The 22464-nt window shown below is 62.0% G+C and overlaps 1 protein-coding gene across 7 annotated transcripts in view; it reads right to left on the bottom strand.

The window, feature by feature from the left end:
- Nucleotides 1–3913: 3913 nt before the first annotated feature.
- PLXNB2 (plexin B2) overlaps nucleotides 3914–22464 on the bottom strand; it is a 28920-nt gene continuing 10369 nt past the window's right edge. For 2 of the 7 annotated variants that reach the window (XM_019712335.3, XM_019712334.3), the window contains exons 2-37: nucleotides 21364–21416; nucleotides 16636–17725; nucleotides 16120–16302; nucleotides 15880–16008; nucleotides 15205–15305; nucleotides 14991–15117; nucleotides 14456–14609; nucleotides 13530–13644; nucleotides 13334–13442; nucleotides 13152–13253; nucleotides 12604–12696; nucleotides 12214–12295; nucleotides 11960–12120; nucleotides 11694–11842; nucleotides 11390–11498; nucleotides 11053–11189; nucleotides 10699–10869; nucleotides 10193–10322; nucleotides 9886–10113; nucleotides 9616–9792; nucleotides 9328–9467; nucleotides 9076–9176; nucleotides 8738–8967; nucleotides 8470–8651; nucleotides 8149–8215; nucleotides 7870–8016; nucleotides 7273–7429; nucleotides 7049–7149; nucleotides 6881–6965; nucleotides 6594–6748; nucleotides 6349–6509; nucleotides 6125–6272; nucleotides 5555–5619; nucleotides 5321–5396; nucleotides 4857–4931; nucleotides 3914–4784 (exon numbers count right to left, since the gene is read on the bottom strand). In XM_019712335.3, coding sequence (XP_019567894.2) covers nucleotides 4680–4784; nucleotides 4857–4931; nucleotides 5321–5396; nucleotides 5555–5619; nucleotides 6125–6272; nucleotides 6349–6509; nucleotides 6594–6748; nucleotides 6881–6965; nucleotides 7049–7149; nucleotides 7273–7429; nucleotides 7870–8016; nucleotides 8149–8215; nucleotides 8470–8651; nucleotides 8738–8967; nucleotides 9076–9176; nucleotides 9328–9467; nucleotides 9616–9792; nucleotides 9886–10113; nucleotides 10193–10322; nucleotides 10699–10869; nucleotides 11053–11189; nucleotides 11390–11498; nucleotides 11694–11842; nucleotides 11960–12120; nucleotides 12214–12295; nucleotides 12604–12696; nucleotides 13152–13253; nucleotides 13334–13442; nucleotides 13530–13644; nucleotides 14456–14609; nucleotides 14991–15117; nucleotides 15205–15305; nucleotides 15880–16008; nucleotides 16120–16302; nucleotides 16636–17712 — 5529 coding nt within the window. In that variant the 5' untranslated portion in view covers nucleotides 17713–17725; nucleotides 21364–21416 and the 3' untranslated portion in view covers nucleotides 3914–4679. Of the gene's footprint in view, nucleotides 4785–4856; nucleotides 4932–5320; nucleotides 5397–5554; nucleotides 5620–6124; nucleotides 6273–6348; nucleotides 6510–6593; nucleotides 6749–6880; nucleotides 6966–7048; nucleotides 7150–7272; nucleotides 7430–7869; nucleotides 8017–8148; nucleotides 8216–8469; nucleotides 8652–8737; nucleotides 8968–9075; nucleotides 9177–9327; nucleotides 9468–9615; nucleotides 9793–9885; nucleotides 10114–10192; nucleotides 10323–10698; nucleotides 10870–11052; nucleotides 11190–11389; nucleotides 11499–11693; nucleotides 11843–11959; nucleotides 12121–12213; nucleotides 12296–12603; nucleotides 12697–13151; nucleotides 13254–13333; nucleotides 13443–13529; nucleotides 13645–14455; nucleotides 14610–14990; nucleotides 15118–15204; nucleotides 15306–15879; nucleotides 16009–16119; nucleotides 16303–16635; nucleotides 17726–21363; nucleotides 21417–21614; nucleotides 21737–21798; nucleotides 21878–22464 lie in introns of those variants that run through there. The other 5 variants (XM_074326654.1, XM_074326653.2, XM_074326656.2 and 2 more) reach the window with 5 other exon arrangements.

The raw sequence follows: 22464 nt of genomic DNA, 5'->3' as shown, positions 1-22464 counted from the left end.
ACTGGGTTGAATCCGCCCCTCTGCGGTGGGCAGATGGCGCCTCGGGTCCTGGGCCGGCCTGGCCCCTCCCCGTGGAGGCCATTCTAGCTTGGGCGGTGAGGCTTTCCTCCTGGCAGACCTTCCTCTGACGTTGGCCGCCCAGCGCCTCTAGGGGAAACTGCGAGCCCTGTCAGGACCAGGGACAGCGGCGGCGCCCGGAGGGCCTCCGGGGTGTTGTCCCCATAAGAAGCTCTCCCCAAATGGGTCTTCTTTGGTGCCTGGTACCTTTCCTCCTTCTGAAACAGCCCCGTCAACTGTCACCTCTTCCAGGAAGCCCACTTTGACTTTCCCAGGTATCGGGGAGCCCCTGTAGTTAGCAACCAACTGCAGTTCCCAGGGGCTGCGAACTCCCGCAAAGCACTTTGCTCGAAGGGTTCAGTTCTCACAGGCTACTAGGGTGCTCCCCGGTGCCAGCAGGATAGTCTCGCTCTCTGCCCAGCGCTCTGGGCCGGCGCATCTGCTTGTATTTCCCCGTCCAGTGACCAGGGCTCGGAGGAAAGGACTCCCCGTGGATAAACGCCTCCTGACACCCCCCCCGCCCCCCGCAGTGGCTGGGCTGCCCTTCCCAGGAAAGCCGGAAATTAGGCTCCTGCGTTGGGCAACCTTCTGCTTTTTCGAAACAAACTAAAACCTGAGTTTTTTTGTTGTTGTTTTAAGGAGGGCGCAGCTCACACTGGCTGGCCCATGCGGGGATCGACCCGGCAACCTGGGTGTTATCAGCACCGCGCTCTAACCAACTGAGCTAACTGGCCACCCCAGTTATGGAACTCTCCTGATTTTTACATATTGGCAACCAAATGAAAATAAAATATGTTAACGCAGAACCGGGCAAACAGACATGTCTGCTGGCGAATCCGGACTCCGGGGATTCAAGAAGCGAAGAAGAAAACAGGGTTTGAGTCCCAGCCACGCCCGCCACCCGAGCCACCAGGCCTCACTTTCCCCCCGGGAGGCGGTATCCCTCCCCTCGCCTCCCGCTCCGGGCCTCCTCCAGGGCCCCGCCCTGGGCTCCTTTCTCCGGTGGCCGAGGTTTTGTGCGGAGTTAATGGGGCTTCAGCTAAAGCCGGGGGCTGGGCGGGAGCTGAGCCCGGGCTGTGGGAACCGGGCTGTGGGGCCGCGGGAAGGCCTGGCCTTTGTCTGCGCGGACCCGCGGGCTAGAGCGCATTCCCATGGCGACCGGCCCCGTCGCTGCGCGGAGGCTGGGCAACCCCGTGCTCTCCCCAGGGGTGGGGGAGTCCGCCTGCTCAAGGAAGCCTGGGCCGGACCTTGCCCACTGCTCCCCGGGAATCCCGGTGGTGAATGGTCAGAGCTGACCAGAGAGGAGCGGCTTCCCTGCCGGGCTCAGCGGATCACGCAGAGTGGGGACACTCATTCAGCAGCCCCGCCGCGTTGTCTTCTGGGGAGGGTCCGAGTTGTAACACTGCAGGGGAACGGCTAGGGAGAGTTTCCCGTGGGTGTGACGGCAGGCAGAGTAGGGCAGGTCAGGAAGACTGGGCCGGGCATCAAGAGAGTCCTGGCTTTCAAGGACTTAAGGAACAGAAAGGTGGGTGGCCTTGGGCAGGGGGCTATGGCAGGCTGGTGGGGGAGGAGCACAGCCCGGATTTCAGACTTTTGACATCAGGGTGATGGGAGAGCTGCTGCACATTTTCCTAGCATCCTCCAGGCCACCATGTCAAGGTTGCCACCTCTGGGCGAGAGCACTGAACCTGGAGCAGCAGGCGGTGTGGGGCTGGAACAGCAGCTGGGAGGTGATAGGATGGGGTGTGTTCACCTAGGGGGGCAGGGGGCTGAACAGGCCTGGTCTCTCCACCCTGTGACTCATTGTCACCCCTAAATATCGAGCCCAGCCCTTCTCTCCATGTCCACTCCCCCCTCCTCTGGTCCAGGCCACCCCATTTTCAGCCCCTTGCTGGGCTAGCTGCACTTCTCCCAGAGGTCACAATAAACTTCCTAAAATGCCAATCTGGCTGGGGGGTGGGTAGGGTTTGGGCTCTTAAGCAAGGGGGTGTTGCTTGCAACTTGGAAGGAAAAGTCTAGGGATTCCAGTGGCCTCCTCCCATCACTGTCTCTCCCCACTCCCTCTACCTTGGAGAAAATGTAAGTGGAAAGCAAGAGGTGGTCACCCCTTGGTCTTTCAGCATTCTGACCACTCAAGCCTGGCCTGCCCTTCCCATGCACCCCAATATCCAAGCCCATTGTCTACCCTTCACCAGCCCCATGGAAGGCAGGCCCTGGAGCGTTCACACTCCTGTCCTCTGAGGGGGCACCCCACCTAATGGACCTGCAGCCCTTGCCCTATCTCCACGCTTCAGAGTGGAAGAGGGTCTCACTGACTTCCCCATCTTCTTGCCTGGTTGTTGGGAGTGTGGAGGGTGGGAGGGCAGAAGTGGACTACACAGGTCCAGTCTAAAAGCCAGGCCTCCATGCCCCCTGCCAGGCTCAGCACTTCACCCTAACTCTGATTTAGCAGTAACTTGTTTAGATTTCCTGACTAGCGGTGACTCTGGGAAGCGAGGAGCCTAGTGTGGCCATAGCAGTGTCATTTCAGGGGTGCCTGGGCAGGGGATGTCAGTTGTTCGCCTAGTACCCCTTCCTTGTGGGAGATACCCACCCTTATTCCATGGGGCTTGAACGGGGCTGCCCCATGCATAGTGGCTCATGGTCAAGGTCTAGCCCGATGGGAGTCTCCAGACAGTGATGTGCCCCAAGGGGGAGAGTCACAGGCTGGGGCTGCCTGCCACCAGCATCTCTGCTGCCCAAGGATAAACCCACATGCATTGGGAAGCAGTTCAGATGGCAGGGACCCAGACATGTGAGCGCCTGGATCCAGCCATACCTGCAGCTGCACCACCTCCATTTCCTCATTCTGGAGCCACCAAATCCCCTTTCTGTGTAGGCTGGTACTCTCAGGGCACAGGGGCTCCCCCAGAGCTGGCCCTGTCTGTCCCATTTACTGCTGTGTCCCTAGTGCCCAGGACAGTGCATGCAACCTAAGGGGATGGACACACGGATGCTGTGCAGTCACGCGCGCACACACACATGTGCCTGGTGGCTGCGGGTGGCACAGCTCAGAGCCCCTGCCCTGTGCAGGACATCACTGGGAGCTCCCCCGACTCTGGCATCAGCAAAGGTGCCATTTGCTCTCCCACACAGGGCCCTTGAGCCCTACTGATGTCCTGAGTCATCCTGGGTGGTTCAGGGGACAGAGGAGAAACCCACCCTAATGGCCCACTGCCTCGAACAGGGGGACACCAGGCTCTCTACCCCAGAGCCAGCCGTGTCTAGTGGGGTCTGCATACAATAAGGTAAGGGCTTACTCAATGTGTACTGGGGGGACCCTCACCTCAGAAAGAAACAGTCTCCAAGAACTCAAGGTCCAGACGGCAGGCTGATACCATGCCCACCCCCAACCCCATGGCTCCTAGTGGCCCAGCCCAAGGGGGGGTTGGGGGACGTCTTGACCACTAGAACGTGTCCCGCCAGCCCAATGCCCCGACTTCCTTGCCTGGTACCTCTTGTAGGGCTGCCTACAAGGGCTGCCTCCTTGTACCTCTCTGGAACCACAGTCCTTTCTGGGATCTCTTTTGGGCCTGAGCTGCCCCCAGCTCTCCCATACCCGAGGCCTCATCTGCCAGCACTTGACCATCATGGTCTCTGGGGCAGCAGAGCAGGGAGGGTGTGGACTCAGGAGGCTGGTGGGCATTAGCCTCTGCACACCCCCCCCCAGGCCTGGTCCAGAGTAGTTAGGGAGGTGGGGGGTGTGAAGCCCATAGGCTCACCTGAGGGTGGGATCCTAGGGCCAAACAGGGCCTGGGAGGGAGGCCGTGAGCAGGACAGCAGTTTGGACTGCCCCAGGAGGAACCCAACCAACCAGCCAAGTTAAAAACACAGCTGTATTTGATTTATAATTAACACGATTTACAAAAGGAGTGGGGATGGTCCTGGGTAGAGCTGCTCCTGGTCCCCGAGACCGGGGCAGGGCCTCCAGGACAGCCTGTCTGACAGGCCGAGGCCAGGACTCCCAGTCAGCTGGGTCCCCGCTGGCCACCTGGGCCTCGACGTCTGACGTCCGGCTTGACCTTTGAGGTGGGGCCCTCAGCACGAGTCCACCGGGAATGCCGGTGTCCGGCAGGGCAGGCCAGGTGAGGTCAGGAAGGCATCGTACCGCTTTTCTCCTCCCGCCCAGGCGGGGCGGGCAGACAGTCTGGGCATAAGGCCCTGGGGCTGCAGGCACTCAGACCCCACCTGGAGAGGCCAGACCCAGGGATGAGGCGGTTGCTGGTGCTTGGGAAGGGGGGGCTGGAGGCCCAACTGCCCCTAGAGACATGGCGTGGCGCCGGGGGTGAAAGGCACGTTTGCGGACTGCTCAGAAGACTCCACTGGGAGACTCCGGGCGCTGGTTCTGTAGAGGGCTGGTGTTGGGGGCGCCCAACACTGTTGCTCAGGAGAGCTGCTATGTGGCTACAGATGCTGAGGTGGGGGTCCTTGCGGCACCCACGCTCAGGCACCTGGGGCTCTTCCTCTGCTGGTGAGAGAGAAGGGCTGAGCCCACCACCTCAGCTTCATTCCCAAGGCTGCCCGACGCCGGCACCGGGCATCACACACCTGTGCCCCAAGACCGTGGTGGCAGAAACCCGCGGTCAGAGGTCTGTGACCTTGTTCTCAAGTGCAGCTGCGATCTGCTGGAGGCGAAAGGCCAGCTGCATCTTCTGGGCGGCAGGGTCCTCCTCCAGGGCACTGATGACCTGCAGGGGTTCGCGTCAGGCCACAGGCCGGGGAGGGACCGCCCAGTGCTGCCACCCCAGGAAGGTCCCTACCTGGTCATAGTACTTCTGTGTGTACTGGTAGAGCTGGTGCAGGGCCACAAGTGTGTTCAGAGAGTCCGTGTGTGCCTGCGGTGGGGTTTGGGGGAGCAGTGTGACCCAAAGCCAGGGAGGGGCTGCGACCCCGCGGGCAGGAAGCTCTATCCCAGTGGAGCAAGCAGTGAGCCATGATATGTGGCACAGGCGGACACAAAGGGTCATAGCGTCACAACACTCAGATGCGTGGGACAGCCATGGACAAGCCTCCCCACCCATGCAGGTGCATGGCTGACACAACTGCCACCCCCAGCACACATATGGTCACATACAAATGCCAGCCCATCTGGCCTCCCCTCGGCTTCTCTCCTGGGGGCACAACACACCCCACCCTGCAGTGCAGTCTGCTGTTCCACTCAGAAGGGGGCTTTAGGGGAGGGAAGCCGAATGGGTCAGTGAGTGTAAGTCAGTGATTTCCTTACCCGGGAAATCTCTGCCAAGTGTGTGTTCATATCCTGGTCGCTGACTTGCACCATCTGTCTGATCCCCCTGTAGTAACTGTTGGAAGAGAGGGGCAGTGGGTTCCAAAGGCTGGACCCAAGGCTGGCCACCAGGGTCCTCCTGTCAATCACAGCCTGAACCACCCCCAGGGACCCCTCCTGGGTGGGGGTCGAGGGTGGGCCCCAGGCCTGGCTGGAGGGTGGGGCAGTACTCACTCCTCCACCATCTTCTTGTAGGTGGAGATCTCCTTGGCATAGAGCAGCTTGTTGCTGGGAGAATCCTATGGGGATCAGAGTCCAGTGACATCCAGGCCAAGATGGGCTGGCCAGTGTCCCCACCCTTGGGCCCGACAGAGCCAGGCCCAGACCAGCTCAGGATACCCACAGACAGAGGAGGGGCCACTACCCTGCCCAGCTGCAGATTTGAATCTCCTGATGTCACCGTTTTGTAATTTGTAGTAAGTCACTTTCCCTGCTTGTGTAGGAGAAGGGTCCCCACAGGAGGGGAAGGAGGCGGAGGTCCTAGGCTGCCACAGAGGCCACTCACCATGGCACCTCCCAGGCTCTGCCCCACCACGGCCCGTTACCTTGCCCCTGCCTTTTTCCTGAGCTCCAGCCCCAGATGTGCAAATCCACACCCGAGACAAACCTCCTGGCACATCCCAAACTGACGTCCTCACCCCATCACAGCCCTGCTTCCCCTGGACACTGCCCAGTCCAGGCCCTCTGGGCTTCCCGGGGACAACACAGCCCCCCGCCCACCAGGGCTGCCACTGGCGCACTCACACGGCTCAGCTTGTGCTCCGTGCGCGTGCAGGCGTCCATGAAGGTCTGCGCAATGACCGACAGGGAGGCGTCCACCACCTCGTGGACGTGCACGTCAAAGATGAAGTGCGGGTTCTTCAGGATGTTCACCCAGAAGCGGAGCGGCAAGCTGAGGCAGAGCGAGCAGCGTGAGTGGCCGCGCAGACCCCGGGCCGGGGCGGGCGGCGGGGCGGGGGGGCCCCCACCTGTTGGTCTTCCAGATGTGGATGGTGTCCTCGTCCTTGATGTCGTGCTTCTCTGCCTGCTCATCCAGGAAGTCGAAGAAGTACTTGACTGCGGGCGGCACCGCCAGCCCCGGCGCCAGCACGCTCTGGAAGAAGTTGTCCACGAACTGCTGCAGGGTGCCCTGCGGGAGAGGAGGAGTCAGTGCCTGCGGGGCGGAGCCGGAGCCCCCAGCCCCGCCCACAGGGAGCCGGAGCCGCCCATCCACCTTGACGGACAGCAGGCGCGTCAGGTAGATCTCCGTGATGGCCTTCGTGCGCTCCTTCTCCTTCACGCTGCCGCGCTTGCACCTGCCGTCCTCTACCTCATCCGTTGGCCGCACCAGGTGCCACACGCGGTTCTCCTCCTCCAGGAGTGCGTGGCCTGTGGGAGGGGCACGCTGAGGGACCAGGATGGGGCTTGGGTCCCACGCTGCGCTCGACAGCACCCCCACGTGGCAGCAAGAAGCGGACGCTGGTCCACGCTGACCTCCAGGGACAAGGGGAAGGGACTCACGTTCCCCAGGCAGGTCCTGTTGGCTGTCCTCGGGCTGCTGGGAGACCCCGACCTTGGACAGGATGAGAGTGGCTCCATCCCGGACCTGGGGAACACGGCCATGAGAGCAGGCCTCGCTCCCCAGTCCAGGCCGGTGGGACCGCTGCCTCCCTGCTGCCCCAAACTCACGTTGTAATGCATCAGGGTGTTGATGCGTTTCCACCGGCCATCCCGCTGAGAGGTCAGGTCCAGGTCTGACAGGATCTGGGCTGTGGACCCAGGACGCCACTCTGTGGGAGGACACAGCCCAGCTCCTAGAACCCAACCACAGACCACCCCCTACCCGACCTGCCCAACCAGGGTCCTGAGGGCAGCGCCCCCCTCCCCACCGCCCCCACGGGGACCGTGCTCACCGAGGACCACACTGTCAGCCTTGGGCCAGCGGGAGCAAGGCTGTGTGCGGTACACCTGGTCAATGATTTTCTCCTTGACCTGAGAGATGGTGTCACAGTTGAGGACCTTGACAGGGATGGCGTCAACCCCTTCATCCTGGACAATCACGTTCACCGTCTGCCGGGGGACATGGGATGAAGGGCTAGTGGGCCAGCTCTGAGTCTCTACCACACCCAGGGTGGCCGGCCTTGCTCTTCACGGCCAGCCCTGGCTCAGCAGGGCAGAGCAGGGGACAGAGGACTGCTCACTCACAGCTCACACACCACGTACCGCCTCTCACATGTGTACACATGCTCAACACAGACACACTTGGTGTGTAGCAGGCGCGGGTAGGAGCCAGATCCGGGGCTGCAGCTGGCTCGGGGTCATGGCACTCAGTGCCTCTCTCCAAGGCTAGCGACAGGGCCTGATATCCCCGGGCCCTGCCCTGAACGCAGGTGGGCCCATACTGGGAGGTGAAGAGCACCCAGCTCAGGTCCTGACACTGGCCCAGAACCCAGCCTGACACTGAGCCTGGCCTCAGAGGAACCCACAGCCCGCCTGGCCCTGGGGCTCACCAGGGGTGTGTACTCCACGTCGTCCCCCAGCAGCCCCGTGTCATTGAGAGTGTATTTGGCCTTCTTCTGCACGGCGTCCACTGGCCCCTTCTCCACCTGGTGTTTGATGGCCTTGAAGAGCTTGTACAGAGGCTCGCCAGCACTGTCCTGGAGCAAGGTGGGCAGGCTCAGCCTCTAGTGGCACGGACCATGCCACCTGGAGGTGCTGCCCGGGCAGTGGACGTTTGGGGGACAGCACCACCTTGCCCCTCCCCAGCCCGCCTGCCACGTGGCACCCACCTTGAGGTACTGGTACAGGCAGATGGACATCCAGTTGGACAGCATCCTCTCCACCACTGTCTCAGACCTGGAGGTGCAGAAGGATCCTTAGCGCCCCTAGGCCCAGCTGGCTCTTCCCGTACCCTCTGCATACAGGCTCTGGGTCCCCATCAGGACCAAGCCCCCAGCCCCCCATCCTACAGAGAGCTGACTGAGGGGAGCAGCTAAATGACCAGCAAAGACCACCTGCTGCCAGGACCCAGCCCTGCCGTCCCTCCTCCTGGCAAACCAGGAGCCCCCGGGTGGCCTCTGCCCCACTGGCTGCACCGCCGTCTCACACACCTGCGCAGCATCAGCTTGGGGTTCTTGGCCACCACGTACTGCTCCATGAGCTCCAAGAAGAGCGTGCGCATAATGTCAGTGTAGTACTCCAGCTTCCCGTGCAGTGCCACTGTCAGCAGTGACGCAAAGTAGACCTTGGCGCGGGCGGAGAACTCCCGCTGGTTCTCCAGGGTGTGGATGAACTGTGGGGGCGGGGCGGCCGGTCAGAGCCCGGCCTGTGCCCGGCCTGTGCCCGGCCGCCCCACCATCCTTGGCTCTGCCTGCTCACATTGATGAGGAACGACTTGCTGTTGAGCAGGTTGGAGAACTGGTAGAGGGCCTGCTCCACCACGGGCCGCCGCGACTCGGGGATGTCCAGCTTGCCCGTGATCATCACATCCTTGTCGCCATCCTTGGAGGGCAGGAAGAAGACGCGGTCGGTGTAGGTCTTGTAGTCCAGCACGGGAATGCCCGCCTCATGCACGTCGTTCGTCTGGTCCTCCATCTCGATCATCAGGTCTGGGGGGAGACGCACTGCTGGCTACACTGCCCTCTTCGGCCTCTCCTCCGGCCTCCAGCCCTGAGAGGGCAGCCCCAGGCCGCACCTGCCCTGCAGGGCGGCCCTACCTGTGAACTCCTTTTTGCAGCGGTCTCGCACGCTCTCCTCCAAGCCCTCCAGCTGGGACTTGATCTTCTCATACTCGCGCTCTGCCTGCTGGCTCTTCCTCCTGGGGCACAGGGAGGTTTTGGGGGCCTGGCCTGGGTCAGGCCGCATGGTGGCTCTGGGCCTCTGTCTTGTGCTGGGCAGTGCGTGTGGCCCGAGGGCTGAGGCAGGAGCTGGAGAGGGTGTGGGGACCGAGGCTGCGGGGAGGGTCTCACCAGTAGCAGTAGACAGACACAGCAATGATGATCACCATGGGCACCATGACCAGAGGCAGGATGAGGCTGAGCGGCACTTCACTCACACGTGTGTCATACTCCACACGGCCCAGCACCCACTCCCGGGAGCCGAACTTCACCTGCGTGGAGGGGAGGACTCAGCACAGACAGGTGGGGCTCAGACGAGTTCCCAGTGCCACCTGGCCCACTCTGGCGTGCTCCCCTCCTCATGCTCATTGAACCCCTGCCCTCTGCCCCCTCTGCCCTGTGGCCCTGCCCCACACGCACAATGAACTCAGGCAGGTTGTGTGCCGTGTCCCGCTTCTGCCGCCGCTTGGGGGGTGGCTGCACCTCCGGGGGCTCGCAGTACAGGTCGGTCTCGGTCAGTGTCTTCATGATGCAGCGCTCGGCACCCACGAAGGCCTCGGCCTCGTGGAGCGTCATTGCCTTGTTCAGGTTGGTGCCCTGTGGGGTGGGGGTGGAGGTGTCAGTGACCAGGGACGCCTGGACCAGCTCAGCCCAGACCTTGGTGGCCCCTCACACGCGCCTGGTCCTCACCTGGGCGTGGATGAGCTTGTTGACCTGCTTCTTGATGCCCCCTGTGAAGTTCTTAAAGGTGGGGTCGGCCACGTACTCGAAGGCCCCCGCCTCGGTCCTGAGCAGGGCGCGGTGCCCGTCCATCTGAATGAGGGCTGTGAGATTGTAGGCCTCGGGCTCCTCAGGGACGGCCGGGGACGAGAACACAACCAAAGAGTCGTTGTGGAACACATGCTCCGTGCCCACCACCTGCAGGTTGAGACCAGACGTCAGGCCACTTGGCACAGGCCCCAAAGCTCCGCAAAGCTCCCCAGCCAGCAGCACTGACCCTTCTGGGCTGCAGGGGTCCGGCCTCCTGCCGCTGCTGCCAGGACTCCAGGGGCTCGGCTATGACCACCATGGCGAACGTCTGGATCAGGCTGAAGCCCTGCCCTGTGACATTGATGCTCCGGCCGCCACTGGGGGAGGAGGTAGTGGGGCTGAGTGGACTGTGCTCCCCCCACCCCCCAATCAGGCCACGGGATGAGCTGGGCTGGGGTCCCCATCTCACTCTGCTTTTAGGTGCACATGCCTGCCATGGGTTGGGGGCATGCACAAGGCACATGTGATCATGAGTACTACAAAGGGGCTGTGGACTTCTAGGAGCATGCTGATCTGGGGGTGCAGTGGGATTTTCCAGAAACTTCCTCTTGCCACCCAGACCAGCCCCACCACATCCTCACAAGCCCAGTGGGCAGATGGCACCTGGGAAGTAGCTGGGGGGTGGGTGTGGCATGGGGAGCCCTGGCTGGCAGTGGGGGGTACCCTTCTAGGGAGGGGAGGGAGAGGCCACACCTGGCAAAGCTTCGCGGTGGCTGGAAGGTGAATAGCACTGGGTTCTCACGGTAGGTGAAGGTGACGCCGGGGCTTGGCACTCGGGAGCCCCCATAGTAGATCGCGAGGGGCAGCTCCCCCAGAGCTGTCTGGGGGCCGGTGACACACTGGAGCTGTGCCCCAAACTGCGTCCTAGAGGTGAGAGTTGCCAGTCAGTGTCAACCCCACCCTGGGGCCAACCCCTGCCCCAGGCTAGAAGGTCACTGGGTCATGTTGGTTGCATGGCCCTTTCAGGACTGACTCAGGGTCATGGCCAGAAAGAACACCAAGGACCAGGGCACACCAGAGATTCGCTGGCCGGCAGGTGACACCCACACTTTGCAAGGGACGTCATTGAGGGTCACCCGCACATCTTCCTCAGAGCCTGTGTCCAGGTTGGTGCCATTGATGGTCAGTGTGGTGCCACCTGCCTGTGGCCCCTGCTTTGGCTCCACACTGAGGGGATGCGGCTCCTAGAAGAGAGGCATGTGTATTCAGGTCAGGGCTGGGGTGGTGGGGTGCAGCCCTCCTCGCCCCTGGCTCTTGACTATTGTCAGAAGGTGACAGGGGCACAGCCCCCAACAGTCCAGGAATCAACAGCAATGACCAGATTCCACCCACATCCGTCCTTACCTGGAAGACACAGCTGAGTCCTGGGAGGTCAAGCACTTACCTGGTAGGTGAACTGGACATGGGGTGGAGAATGGCCCAGCTTCCCGTTGACGTCCACCTCAACACCCCCTGTGAAGGGCACCTCTGCTGCCTGGATGGCACACACGATCCTGGGTGGGCAACAGGAAAGTGGGGACACGCTCAAGGCCCCCCCAGGCCCTGCCTGACTAGCAAATCTGTGGGTGTGTGAGTCCTGGACACCCACACGGGCCTGCATCGTGTCCTTCCTCCATCCGCCCAGTCACCCGGCCCCCAGGGGGGACTGACCCGGCCAATGGAGCCCAGGCCATGGGCTGTCCACTCACCGGGTGGACACGGAGTACCGTTCTGGCTCAAAGGCGCAGTCCTGGCCAGCCACAGTGACCCTCTTGACGTCATCCGCTTTGACCCCCAAATTTGACCCGAGGATGGTGATGCGAATGCCCCCACCCAGGGGGCCCGTCTCAGGCTGGATCTGAAATTGGCAGAGCCCGGTGACCTGGCAGCTTGGGCAGGCGGGGGCCATGCAGGTGGGCCACGTCCAGGCTAGAGCCCCTTCCCTCCCCACCGGGAAGGCCCGAGGGGGGCTCACCCTGGTGATGACGGGCGGCGGGCACTCAGAAGTAACGTTGTTGCACAGGGCCTCGTACACACACCTGCTCTGCCCGCTGCACCACACACACTTGTAGGCGGGGTCAGCAGCCAGGCACAGGCTGCAGTCACTGCGACCAAAGGAGCAGTTGTAGAGGGTCACTGCGGAGGGAGGAAGAAGCCAGCAGTCAGCAGGGCCACCTCGCACCTACCCCCACTGGCCTCCGCAGCCCACCCCCATCCCCATTCCCCCACCTTGGAGCTTGCTGTCGATGTTCTTGCCAAAAGACTTGACATACAGGTGCAGGGGCAGCGTCTCGTTGCCATCATGGGACAGCTGGGGGCACACACAGGGACATGCTGCACTTCCTGCTCCCACCCAAGCCCAGGGGTGACCACTGTGCCCCTGTGGACCCTCATAGCTGAGGGGCAGCAGGGGAAGGCTAGAGTCTCAGAGACGCTAATGATCACTTTGACTCCAGCAGACAGGAGGAAACAGACATGCTCCGAGGCCACACCTGCCTGGCCGGCCACCTCAGCTTCCTCAGCAGAGCAGGGAGGGGGGAGCCTCCTTCCGCTGGGCCCCTCAAGCTCTGCAGGTAACCTGGGTCCAGCAGCCTGGCCTGCCCTCCCTAGGAGCTGTACCTTTGGGGTCCGAAAGGAGAAGGTTCCTGGCTCCTGCATGGTCACCGGCTCCTCGAACTTGAGTAGATCACTGCCCACCTGCAGGGAAGAGCCCTGCAAGGCCGGCCAGTCAGGACACCTGGACAGGCCAGCCCTTCCCATCCTACTGTCCGCGAGCCCCACACCCCACCATGATCCAAACCTGAGCAAACCATCCTGCTGCCTCCTCACTAAATAGCACCCCACTGTCCAGCTCCCCAACACCCCAAATTCGCCTGCCTCCCTTTCTCAGCCTGTGTTCTCAGGGCCTGTGGGAATGCCCCCATACCCCCGACCATCCCCGATCCCTATCCGCTGAGCCCTGCGCTGGGGTGGCCAACGTGGGCCCAGGCACTTCTACTTTGACTTGGTAGAAGCTCGGCTCTCAGCAGAGCGCATGGACACTCCGCCACCCATCAGGCCTTCCTGGGCCGTCCATCTGCACTGGTCAGCCCGTCCCCGGGCAGCACCCAGGCCCAGCCCATCTGCACTGGTCAGCCCATCCCTGGGCAGCACCCACCAGCCCTCACCTTCACTGTGTCCAGGTTCTTGCCCTGGAAAGTCACATCCGTCTCATGGTTCATGGGGATGACCAGTGGGCTGGGGTCTAGGAACTGGGGGCAGGTGTCCTCCTATAGAGAGTAAGTCTGGTCAGTGCCACCTGGCTGGGGCCCACAACCCTCCACACCCTGCAGCCCCCATGATCCCTCACCATGTGAGCTGGGACAATGCCCTCTTCAGGGTTGGGCGAGGCCTCTCGACACTCATGGTAGCGCAGGTCCCACTGGCAGGTCCAGCGGTTGCTGGCGCAGGAGATGCACCTGGGGGAGGGGTGGTGGGGATACTGTGTCTGCGGTGGGGGGTTGGGGGGAACATGGACCTGGGGGCCAGGCAGGTGCAACACTCACGGCAGGTTCTCCGCCAGGCTCATGGCCTCCCGGCAGTCATAGAAGGGGTACAGGTGGGAGGTGAGGAAGATGCTGTTTCGTTTGAAGAGAAGCTGGATGCGCATGGCCACGTGGTCTGCAGACAGCAGATGGGGACAGTGTCAGATGGGCGCCACAGAGCACAGGGCTAGGCTGGCACGGCAGGGGTAGGGGACAGAAAGGCCCGGAATTGGGCCTCCGCCATCCCCAAGTCCTCCTCCCATCACAGCTCCCAATAGGCCATCGAGTACAGAACCAGAGGCCGACTGTGGAAAGGGCTGGTCTGTGGGTGGGGCCCTGAGGGGCCTCGGGCTCAGCACACCTGCTTCCCGCTATCAGATCCCAGCTCAGGTGTCTGCCCCCAGGGCTCTGTAGAGCTCTCAGTCCCTGCAGGGGACTCAGTGTCTAGGGCACAGTGCCTGCCAGGTCCCACACGTCACAGCGTGGCTCCTGCCTGTACAGGCAAGCTGCCCTCCACAGGCCCTGAACGCTCAGGGGACAGAGGCTTGGCGCCTGACCTGGCCCACATTTGGGACCCAGCCTCTGGGGACAGCTCCACCTGTGTCAAGCTGGACAGGGTGGGGGAGGGGCTTCTGCCTAGACGACAGAGCCCAGGGCCTGACAAACAGGTGGTGCTGAATAAATGTGACAAAGCAGCAAGACGGAACGTCTCAGCAGAGTCTTGCTAACAGGCGTGGGGTGGAGGTGGGGGCCGACTGCACAGCGCACACGGCTTAGGGCACCCAGAAGTGGCACTGCCCGTGGGCCTCTGCCCAGCTCCACCCTCTCTCCTCAGCAAGCATCCTGGGACTGTGTCACAGGAGGGGCAAGATGGGTGGGGCGAGTGACCCCAAGGTCCACAGGAAGGGGGACAAGTGCCAGCTGGTGGCTGGAGGATGGGGCCTCACCCTGGCCAGGTGGCGTGCTGGGAATGCTACTTGGGGAGTTGCAGATGACGGTGTCCCCCTCCATGCGGGCAGTGTGTGGAGCAGAGTCACCGAAGACGCACTGCAGCTCATCCCCCTGGCACAGGGCCGGGAGGGGGCTGATGGTCAGCTGCACCTGGGGAAGGCCACGTGGCTCACACTGGACCCCTCTGCCCAGTCCTGAGGATGGGGGACCAGTGCTGGGCTGTCAGGGAGGAAAAGCCCCCCAACCAGAGCACCTATCCTGTGGCCCCTGCTCGTGTATAGGCTGACCCCCTAGAGAAGCCTCTAAAACCTGACTCCATTTTATCTCTAACAGGCCCCTATGACGTCACCCCCACAATCCTGGACGGGTCTGCCCTGGACACACCAGGTCAGAGGAGCCAGGGGAACCCCACAAAGGCCGGGTTCCCGGTCCTCAGGGTCAGCGCCCAGCCCAAGAGGGACACACTGTGAGGGTCTCCCAGCCGCCCCAGCCTCCGCTCTCCACCCCCACCCACCCGCCCTCGCCACACACCTCCCCCTGGGCCCTCCGGCTCATGTTCTGGGGCTGGGCCCCGGTGACGGCCACGCAGGACTCCTTGCGGCTCCATAGCCAGTGGCTGTGCTCCTCGGCCCGTGGACACTCAGCCTTCCTGGTGCATCTGCAGGGGCAGGAGGCAGCCTCAGCCCTGGACCCTGTCAGCCCCCGGGCGGTTGCTGGGCCGAGACCCCCAGACCCAGGCGCTCACCGTCCATCAGCGACACACCAGCCGCAGTACGGGTCCTGGGAGCCGAGGCACTGGGCACAGGTTGGGTAGCTCAGACAGTTCTGCACGGGAAGCCGGAACACCTGGGGGCAACAGGCTGGTGACAGGCCACGTGGACCTCCCTCGGACCCTAGACTTTCCTGGGACCACTGGCTTGACCCCCCCGTCTCTCTGAGCCTTAAAAGCCTCAGCTGCCAACTGAAGGCTCGCCAACAAGGGCTCCAGCAGTGGCCGTGCACCAGGCTCCCTGTGGCCCTGGTATCCTGGGGTGGCGTCTCCCATGCCAGCCCAGGCCCTCTGACCTGTGGTGCCTGTGACAGTCCATGGATGTCCCTGGTGTGCCCGAAGCTGGCTTGAGGGGCTCTCACACCAGTCCCCATCAGCCCGGGGACCTGGCCTATGCCCCCGCCAAGCTTGCAGAGGCTGCATAGCACCTCTTCCTGCCCTGTCCACCCTTGGGGGGAGGCCCACTCAGGGCACAGGGTCTGTGCCTCCTATGAGGACAGGTCTGAGGCAGGACCAGAGCTACAGAGATGGATGGAGATGATGCCAGGAACCCAAGAAGAGGGCTGGCTCCTCCCCGTCCTCCGCTGCCCCTCTAGGCCTATGACAATGGCCTGGCCACAGGCTCCCCCTGCAGGGCCACCCCAGGCCGACCTTGTCTTGCGTCATGGCGTATAGACTGGCCAGGTCTGCAGACAGCACCAGGTCCTGCTTGATCCTCTTGTTGATGTCCACAGGGACAGAGCCGTACTGCACAGAGCTGCCGTCCGGGGCCAGGTACACCTGTGGGCACGAGGGCAGGTGTGTGAATGTGCGTGGGCCGGGGTTGGTGGTCATGCACATGGCCCCTCCAGGAAGGGGCTCCTGCAGCCCCAGCCCCAGCCCCAGCCTCACCTTGAGGACCTGGCCATCCGAGGTACCCAAGAAGGCAATGGTGTGGCCGTTCTCGGTGGTCACCGTCACGGCAGTCAAGTTCAGGCCCCCACGCTGGAGCACGGCCCTGGCTGTGAGCCCGTCTCGGCTGCCCAGTGGGTAGGGCAGGTGCTCCGAGCCACACGGGAAGTTCTCGCTGGCGCCCTGCGGACCCCGGGGTCAGCAGTGGGTACTCACAGCCTGCCGCAGAGGCCTCTCCCCACGAGGGCTCCAGCACGCTGTGGCCCTACCCCCATCCCCAAGAACAAGGGCCATGCAGACAGGGACCTGCTCACTGTTGGATGCATGGGCCTGGCACGAGGGAGCAAATGAGGTGGCACCATGTGTGTGCAGACGCTCATGCCGACCCAGCCACGGACACGTGCCCATGCCCTCACAAGCAGGCAAGGACCTGAACAGGCCAGCGGGCAGCCACAGCATGAGCAGCCACGCACACGCGTGGGGTCCAAGCCCGGGGATCCCGTGAAGGCCACATACCAGCGTATGGCCGCCACACTGGATCTCGCCATGGAAGGGCTTATAGAAGGTGTCCCGGCCGTCGTCCCGGGAGCTCGTGTAGCAAGCATTGCGGTTGGCCTGCATCTTGGCGTGGACCGTGTCCAGCGGGAAGAGGCAGAGCCCTGCGTGAGGTCCCCCGCCTCTCCGGCCATCCCTGCTGAAGACGGTATACAGCACCCTCTGGCCGCTGCTGGACGTGGCCACAGAGGCTGCCAGGCAGGTGCTGAAGGCAGGAGCCTGGGCGTCGCTGGGGTCCAGGCAGCGCAGGTCCATTTCCAGGTAGGAGTAGTAGAAGCTGTCCTGCTTGCACATGCGCGCCAGCAGCGTGCGGTTCTGGGGCGGGTGCTTGTCCTGCTGGTTAAACAGGAAGAAGACGTACAGGCCGTCCTCAAAGGCGGCCACAAACTGCTGCGTGCTGGTGGACAAGTAGCCGGCCTTGTAGGTGGTGTGGTCTGTGTAGGCCTCGAAGGCTTCCCTGCCCTCGGTCCGGTCCAGCAGGCGGGTGCTCACAATGACGCCGTTGTCATGCGGCCCGTTGCCCTTGCCCACGAACAGCACGCGCGCGCCATCGGGGCCGGCGGCGCTCACCAGCCCCACCGTGGCCACACTCTCGTCATTGCTGGCCACGAAGGACTTCTCACCGCTGCCGTCCTCATAGAAGAGGCGCGTGGAGATGTTGCTCAGGGCACGCAGGGCACAGATGCCCTTAAAAAGGCTGCCACACTCGACGAGGCGCTTCCCCGGCGGATCGAGCAGCAGCAGCTGGTTGACGTTGTCCGTCAGCACGGCCTCATGGCACTGGCTGGCCTCGATGGGTGGGGTGCATTTCTTGTTGTCCAGGGCCGGGCCCGTGGCCACTTGCTGCTCCAGCTGCAGGTCAGCGCTCAGCTGGTAGAGCGCGTTCACCGCCCCCAGGTACACCATGCCCGACGTGTTGTCCACCACCAGGTGGTTCAGCTCCGTCTCACTGCGGAAGATGTCCAGCTGTCGGGGCCGCAGGCCCACCCCTGTGCCCACCAGGCCCAGGAGGGTGAGGACCCAGAGCTGCAGTGCCATCACCCCTGGCACCCTGTGGGAAGACAGAAGGCTCAGGGGAGCCCCAGCCTGGAGGACCTGCCCACGTATGGGAAACCCCGCTTCGAAGGCCTCTCCAGGGCCCTCATTCCAGACCCTGCGCAAATGGCCAGAACACAACAGGGAAGGGGTGTGGTTGCCCACCGTGTCCTGAGTGCCCGGTCCCTCCCCTGCCTTTCCATGTGTGTGGCCAGGCACATGCGCTGTCATCTCCAAGGAGACTATTTCCCAGCCTTCTCAGGAAGTTCACCCCATAGTTTAACCCATGACAGGGGCCAGGCCACCACAGCTGCATGCTACAGGCATGAGTGTGGCTGCCCAGGAAGACTGTGCCCCGGCCCCCACCTCCAGGTTCTCAAAACACCTGCAGGCCCGCCTCCAGAGAGGCTCCCCGACTCACGCGTGTGCCCACCCCACATCCCACAACCCTGAGAGCGCCAGGTGACCTGAGAGACACTGTCACCAGAGCACGAGCCCCATCATAGGCTCAGGACATGCAAAGAGGTAGACCACACACCTTCCTATACCTGGCTCTCAGCACACAGTACAACCTGACAGGAAACAAACAGACCACAGCTGCAGCTGAAAGTGCGCTGGGGCCAGCAGTGTGGACCAGCAAAGGCACAGACCTTCTGCCTGCTCACTGGAGCTGCTCGGACCACAGCCAGCCGGCCTCCACACCCATCTTCCGAGCCTCCCTGGCCCTTTCCACGCCGCTCTCCCTGGTGACCCAGCAGAGGAGCGAGCACGGATCCAGAGTGAGCACCCAAATCTACCTGGAGGCTGTGCTGGGGAAGCATGCAAATCTACCTGCATGGCTGGGGGTGCCACCTGCATGGCTGGGCAGGCCATGTCTATGCAGGTGTCTATTTGAGCACACGTCCCTGCATGTATTCAGGTCTACACATCTGTCATGTGTATCAGGGATCAGCTGTTAAAGCTGAGCCTGGACTGAGGGCCCCAAATTGGAGGAGGGACCCAAGGCCCAACAAGTAGACCCAGAACATACACGGTTCTCTCTCCCCAACTTAGGCAGGCCATTCTGTCTAGGTCTCTGCCACCTTGGGGTAGCCTCATACTCCCACTCTCAGGACCCCACTCTGTCCTGGTCAGAACTGCTCCCAGCAGCCTCCAATGCCACCCCCACAGGCTTCCCTCTCCCAATACATGCATGAGCCATCTCTGGCCCGGCTATAACCTGCCACAAGGGTGCCTGTGCCCAGCATGACATCCAGGGTAGACCTGCCCATGCCACGTGCCCGAGAAGGGCTAGACCCAATGGATGGCACAGGGTAATGAAGGACCCGGACCTGGTCCCCCAGACTCTCAACAAGACCCACCCTCCTCCGCCAGAGTAGTGGGTACACCCTCTGCGGTGACCTCAGACATTTCCTCCCTGGATTCACTCATTCCCTTGAGAAACAATTACTTTTCTCTTCTCCTTCAACACCCCCTGCCCTGCATCCCTCTCCTCCAGGAAAGCAGAAAGGGGTCTGCTCTACTTTCTCTGGGGCCCTGGCTTTGGGCAAAGCTGCGTGTACTGGAATGCGCCGGCTTTTTCTCAGGGACCCTGTGATTCTCACGTCAAGCCAGCTGCTATCTTTGCTTGAGAAACAGGGAAGCCCCCTCAGCTGGGCAGCTCCTGCCTCTGCAGAGAACCCTCACCCTGCACTGGGGTGCTCAGTTCTTACCCAGATGCTGGGAGAGGCTACATGGCGGGTGTCCAGGTGACGAGGCAGCAGGGAATTGGGAAGGAGGCCCTTGTTACCTGAGGGCAGAAGGCTCGGCAGTGCCAGGGGTAGGTGAAGGGGGCCCGAGAGAAGTGACCCCAGGCCTCACCAGGATGAGAGTCACCAGCTTGGGGAGAAGATGGTGGCTTGGTCAGGGTCAGGAAGATTCCACAAGCCCGTCAGGACTGTGTGGGCAGTCCCTGGTGTGGGTGTCCCTATCATCGCACACTCCTCTCTGGGCTTCGCTGCTTGTCTAAGGGAGAGGACTCCTCAGTTGGGAGACCCCCAGATGTGGAGCTAGGGTGCCCACGACGTCCAGACACTGCACAGAATGGGGTATATCGGAGCAGCACAGGACGCTGGGGCACCAGCTGCTAGGCCTTTGCACCCTCTTGTAAGCAGAAGGCCTGGGCCCAGCTCACAGTGGCTCCTGTCTGGGGGCGGGTCCTACAGCCCCGCCTCCTGGGATCGCCAGGGACCAAAGTCCACACGCAGCGCCAAGGCGTAGCGTCGGGGAGAGAGGGCGAAAGCACGACCAAGCACGACCAGGAGAGAGGGGGAAGGCACGTTCAGGCCCCTAGGCCTCGCGCCCAGTCTGGTCTTCCAATCTGCCCAGCTCACTTGGTCGCGCCTCTGCCTCTCTTGCCTCTGCCTCTTGGCTGTGGCTGCGGCCAGAGCTGGGAATGAATGGAATGTTCCCCGGCCAGGAGGGAGCTCCAGGGCGGGGCAGGGCGGGTGGGGGGGGGGGAGGAAAGGAGGCGGGGTGGAGCCAGAGCCGCTGGGGAAGCCAGGCCACCACGGAGCAGCCCCCATCCACCCGGGTAGACTCAGGGTGACCAGGCCCCTCTGCTGGTCTGAAGCGTGAGGTCAGGATTTGAACCCAGAGCCGACCAAGTAAGCTGAGAGAGCGCCCAAGGTCAAAGCTGAGCTTTTTCGGCTTTTTCCCAGAGCTGAAAAAGCTCAGCTTTGACCTTGGGCACTCTCTCAACCAGCTAGCTCACAGCTCTGTGGTCACTGCACATGAAAAGAATGCTCTGGGCTTCCTCTGGTTAACAGTCCACTGGACGGAGTCCCCTAGGGTGAAAGCCCAGCCCTGTCCTCTGCCCTAGGGGCCCCCAGGGCTGGTACACCACAAGTGCTCAATGAATACCGCGTGTGTGTGGTCAAGGAGCTGGCCCAGACACCTCCACGCTGCTCCCTGCCCCGAGGCTGCTGTGGGTGGTGGGCAGGTGGACAGAGTGAGGCTCAGAACCCCAGTGCTGAGCCAAGGCTGTCCAGGCTGGCAGGAGGGACTCGAGCCACACTCCACAGGCAGCAGCTCCCCTCCACTTCCTGAACAAACAAAGCCTCAGGTGACCCATCTGACCAGGCCCAGGAGCAAAGGGTGACCCACCTGACCAGAGGCAGAGCTCAGGCCACCCGCTGTGCACGAGGTGCCAGGCACAACCAGCAAAGCTTCCTGCCTCTGGTGTTCCTGGAATGGGCCCTTCCTGTTTTGAACACGGGCCTGGGACCACTGCTCACCAGGCAGCGGGGATTTCCTCAGGGGCACCGGACCGCCCGCTTCCTGGCTGCAGTCCAGAGGTTCACTTCCAAGAAGTCACACACATTCCCGGCCCTAACGTCCCAGAGCCCAGTGCTCCAACACCCTAACACCACCCCAGTCCCATTGCAGAGCCCTCCCTATGTCCCCCCCCAGAAAAGCCTGGCCTCAGAGAACTGGGGGCCTGGCATCACCCTCACGGACAAGGCACTTGGCTTTGAACAGATGTGTACAAGCTGGCCCCGGCCGGAAGGACCAGCGCCTCAACACTATAAGCAGTCAGTGGGAGGCACCTCCAGCCTCACCGCGTGGCTGTAGCCCCCTACTGCCTTCCTCAGGTGGTGCCCAGCCCCCACTCACCGAGGTTCCAGTAGTTCAACTCAGTTTCTGCTCCGGGCTGGCATCAAAATTCTCTAGGAAGCAAAGGAGAGACAGTGGTCTTACCTCAAGTTTGGCCCGCTTTCACCTGTCTCCTCTGCTCCATGTCTGGGGAGGCGGGAAGCAGCTCATGGGACCCCATTTGGCCTCTGCCATCCTGGAGCAGGAGACCCCCAACCTCCTCTGCCTCCTCGACGCCCCTAGCCCAGCACCCCATTTGGGTGCATACATACCCACTCGGTTTTTCCAGAATACATGCCGGATATACCTCTCTCCTCTGCTCAAAAAAGGCAGAAGAAAAAAGGGGAAGGAACCATTTCTTCTCATTTTAAGTCTACTGGTATTGTCTGCCTTTCTAAATTAGGAACATATATGACTGTGATTAAAACAAAAATTGCTTTCAAAAAATGTGCATACCTCTGACCCCTACAATTCCACTTACTGGCTGTGTGATCTTGGGCAAGTTACTTAACTTCTCTGTGCCTCATTTCTCCATCTGTGAAATGGAGACAGTCATAGTGAACACCCCCAGGGGTTTGTAAGGACTGAATGATTCATTCATGAAAAGCCTCAGGAGAGCTTGTTACACTGTAGCATTCAGCAGTTTGCTATTGTATCCTCTCCTGGATAAACACCCAAGTATACCCATAGGGAGGACCTGTCCCAGGGAACTGTCCTCCTCAGCATGGCTTATTATAGTGAAAATGTGGCAACCACCCAGCAGAGGACCCTGAAAAACCATGGAACCAATGCAGATGGGTGGTCTCTGCAGACCCCCATGGGGCCCAGGATTCCAGGTATGTCCATGGGTGTCCATGTGGGCACACAGGGTTTAACTGCTAAAAAGTTCTAGAAAGAAGCCTTCATCCAAATTGAAAATAGCAGTGAAGTCTGGGGGCAGGGAGGAGGGCGCTAGGACAGCAAAGTAATGTCATTTGTCACCTTTTGAACAATTTTATACAAATATCGTCATGTATTACTTGACTAACTGACAAGAGGTGTACACAATAACGGTTGTGCCCCCCCCACCCCAGCTCCACTCAGCCTCAGAATGTAGCTTTCCAGGCCCTCAGTGCCTCCCCC

This window comes from Rhinolophus sinicus, chromosome 1 (assembly GCF_057876585.1).
Source record: "Rhinolophus sinicus isolate RSI-liver-muscle chromosome 1, RSI-T2T, whole genome shotgun sequence".
Taxonomy (NCBI): domain Eukaryota; kingdom Metazoa; phylum Chordata; class Mammalia; order Chiroptera; family Rhinolophidae; genus Rhinolophus; species Rhinolophus sinicus.
Note: the sequence above shows the minus strand (reverse complement) of the source record. Positions and strands in the feature narration are given on the sequence as shown.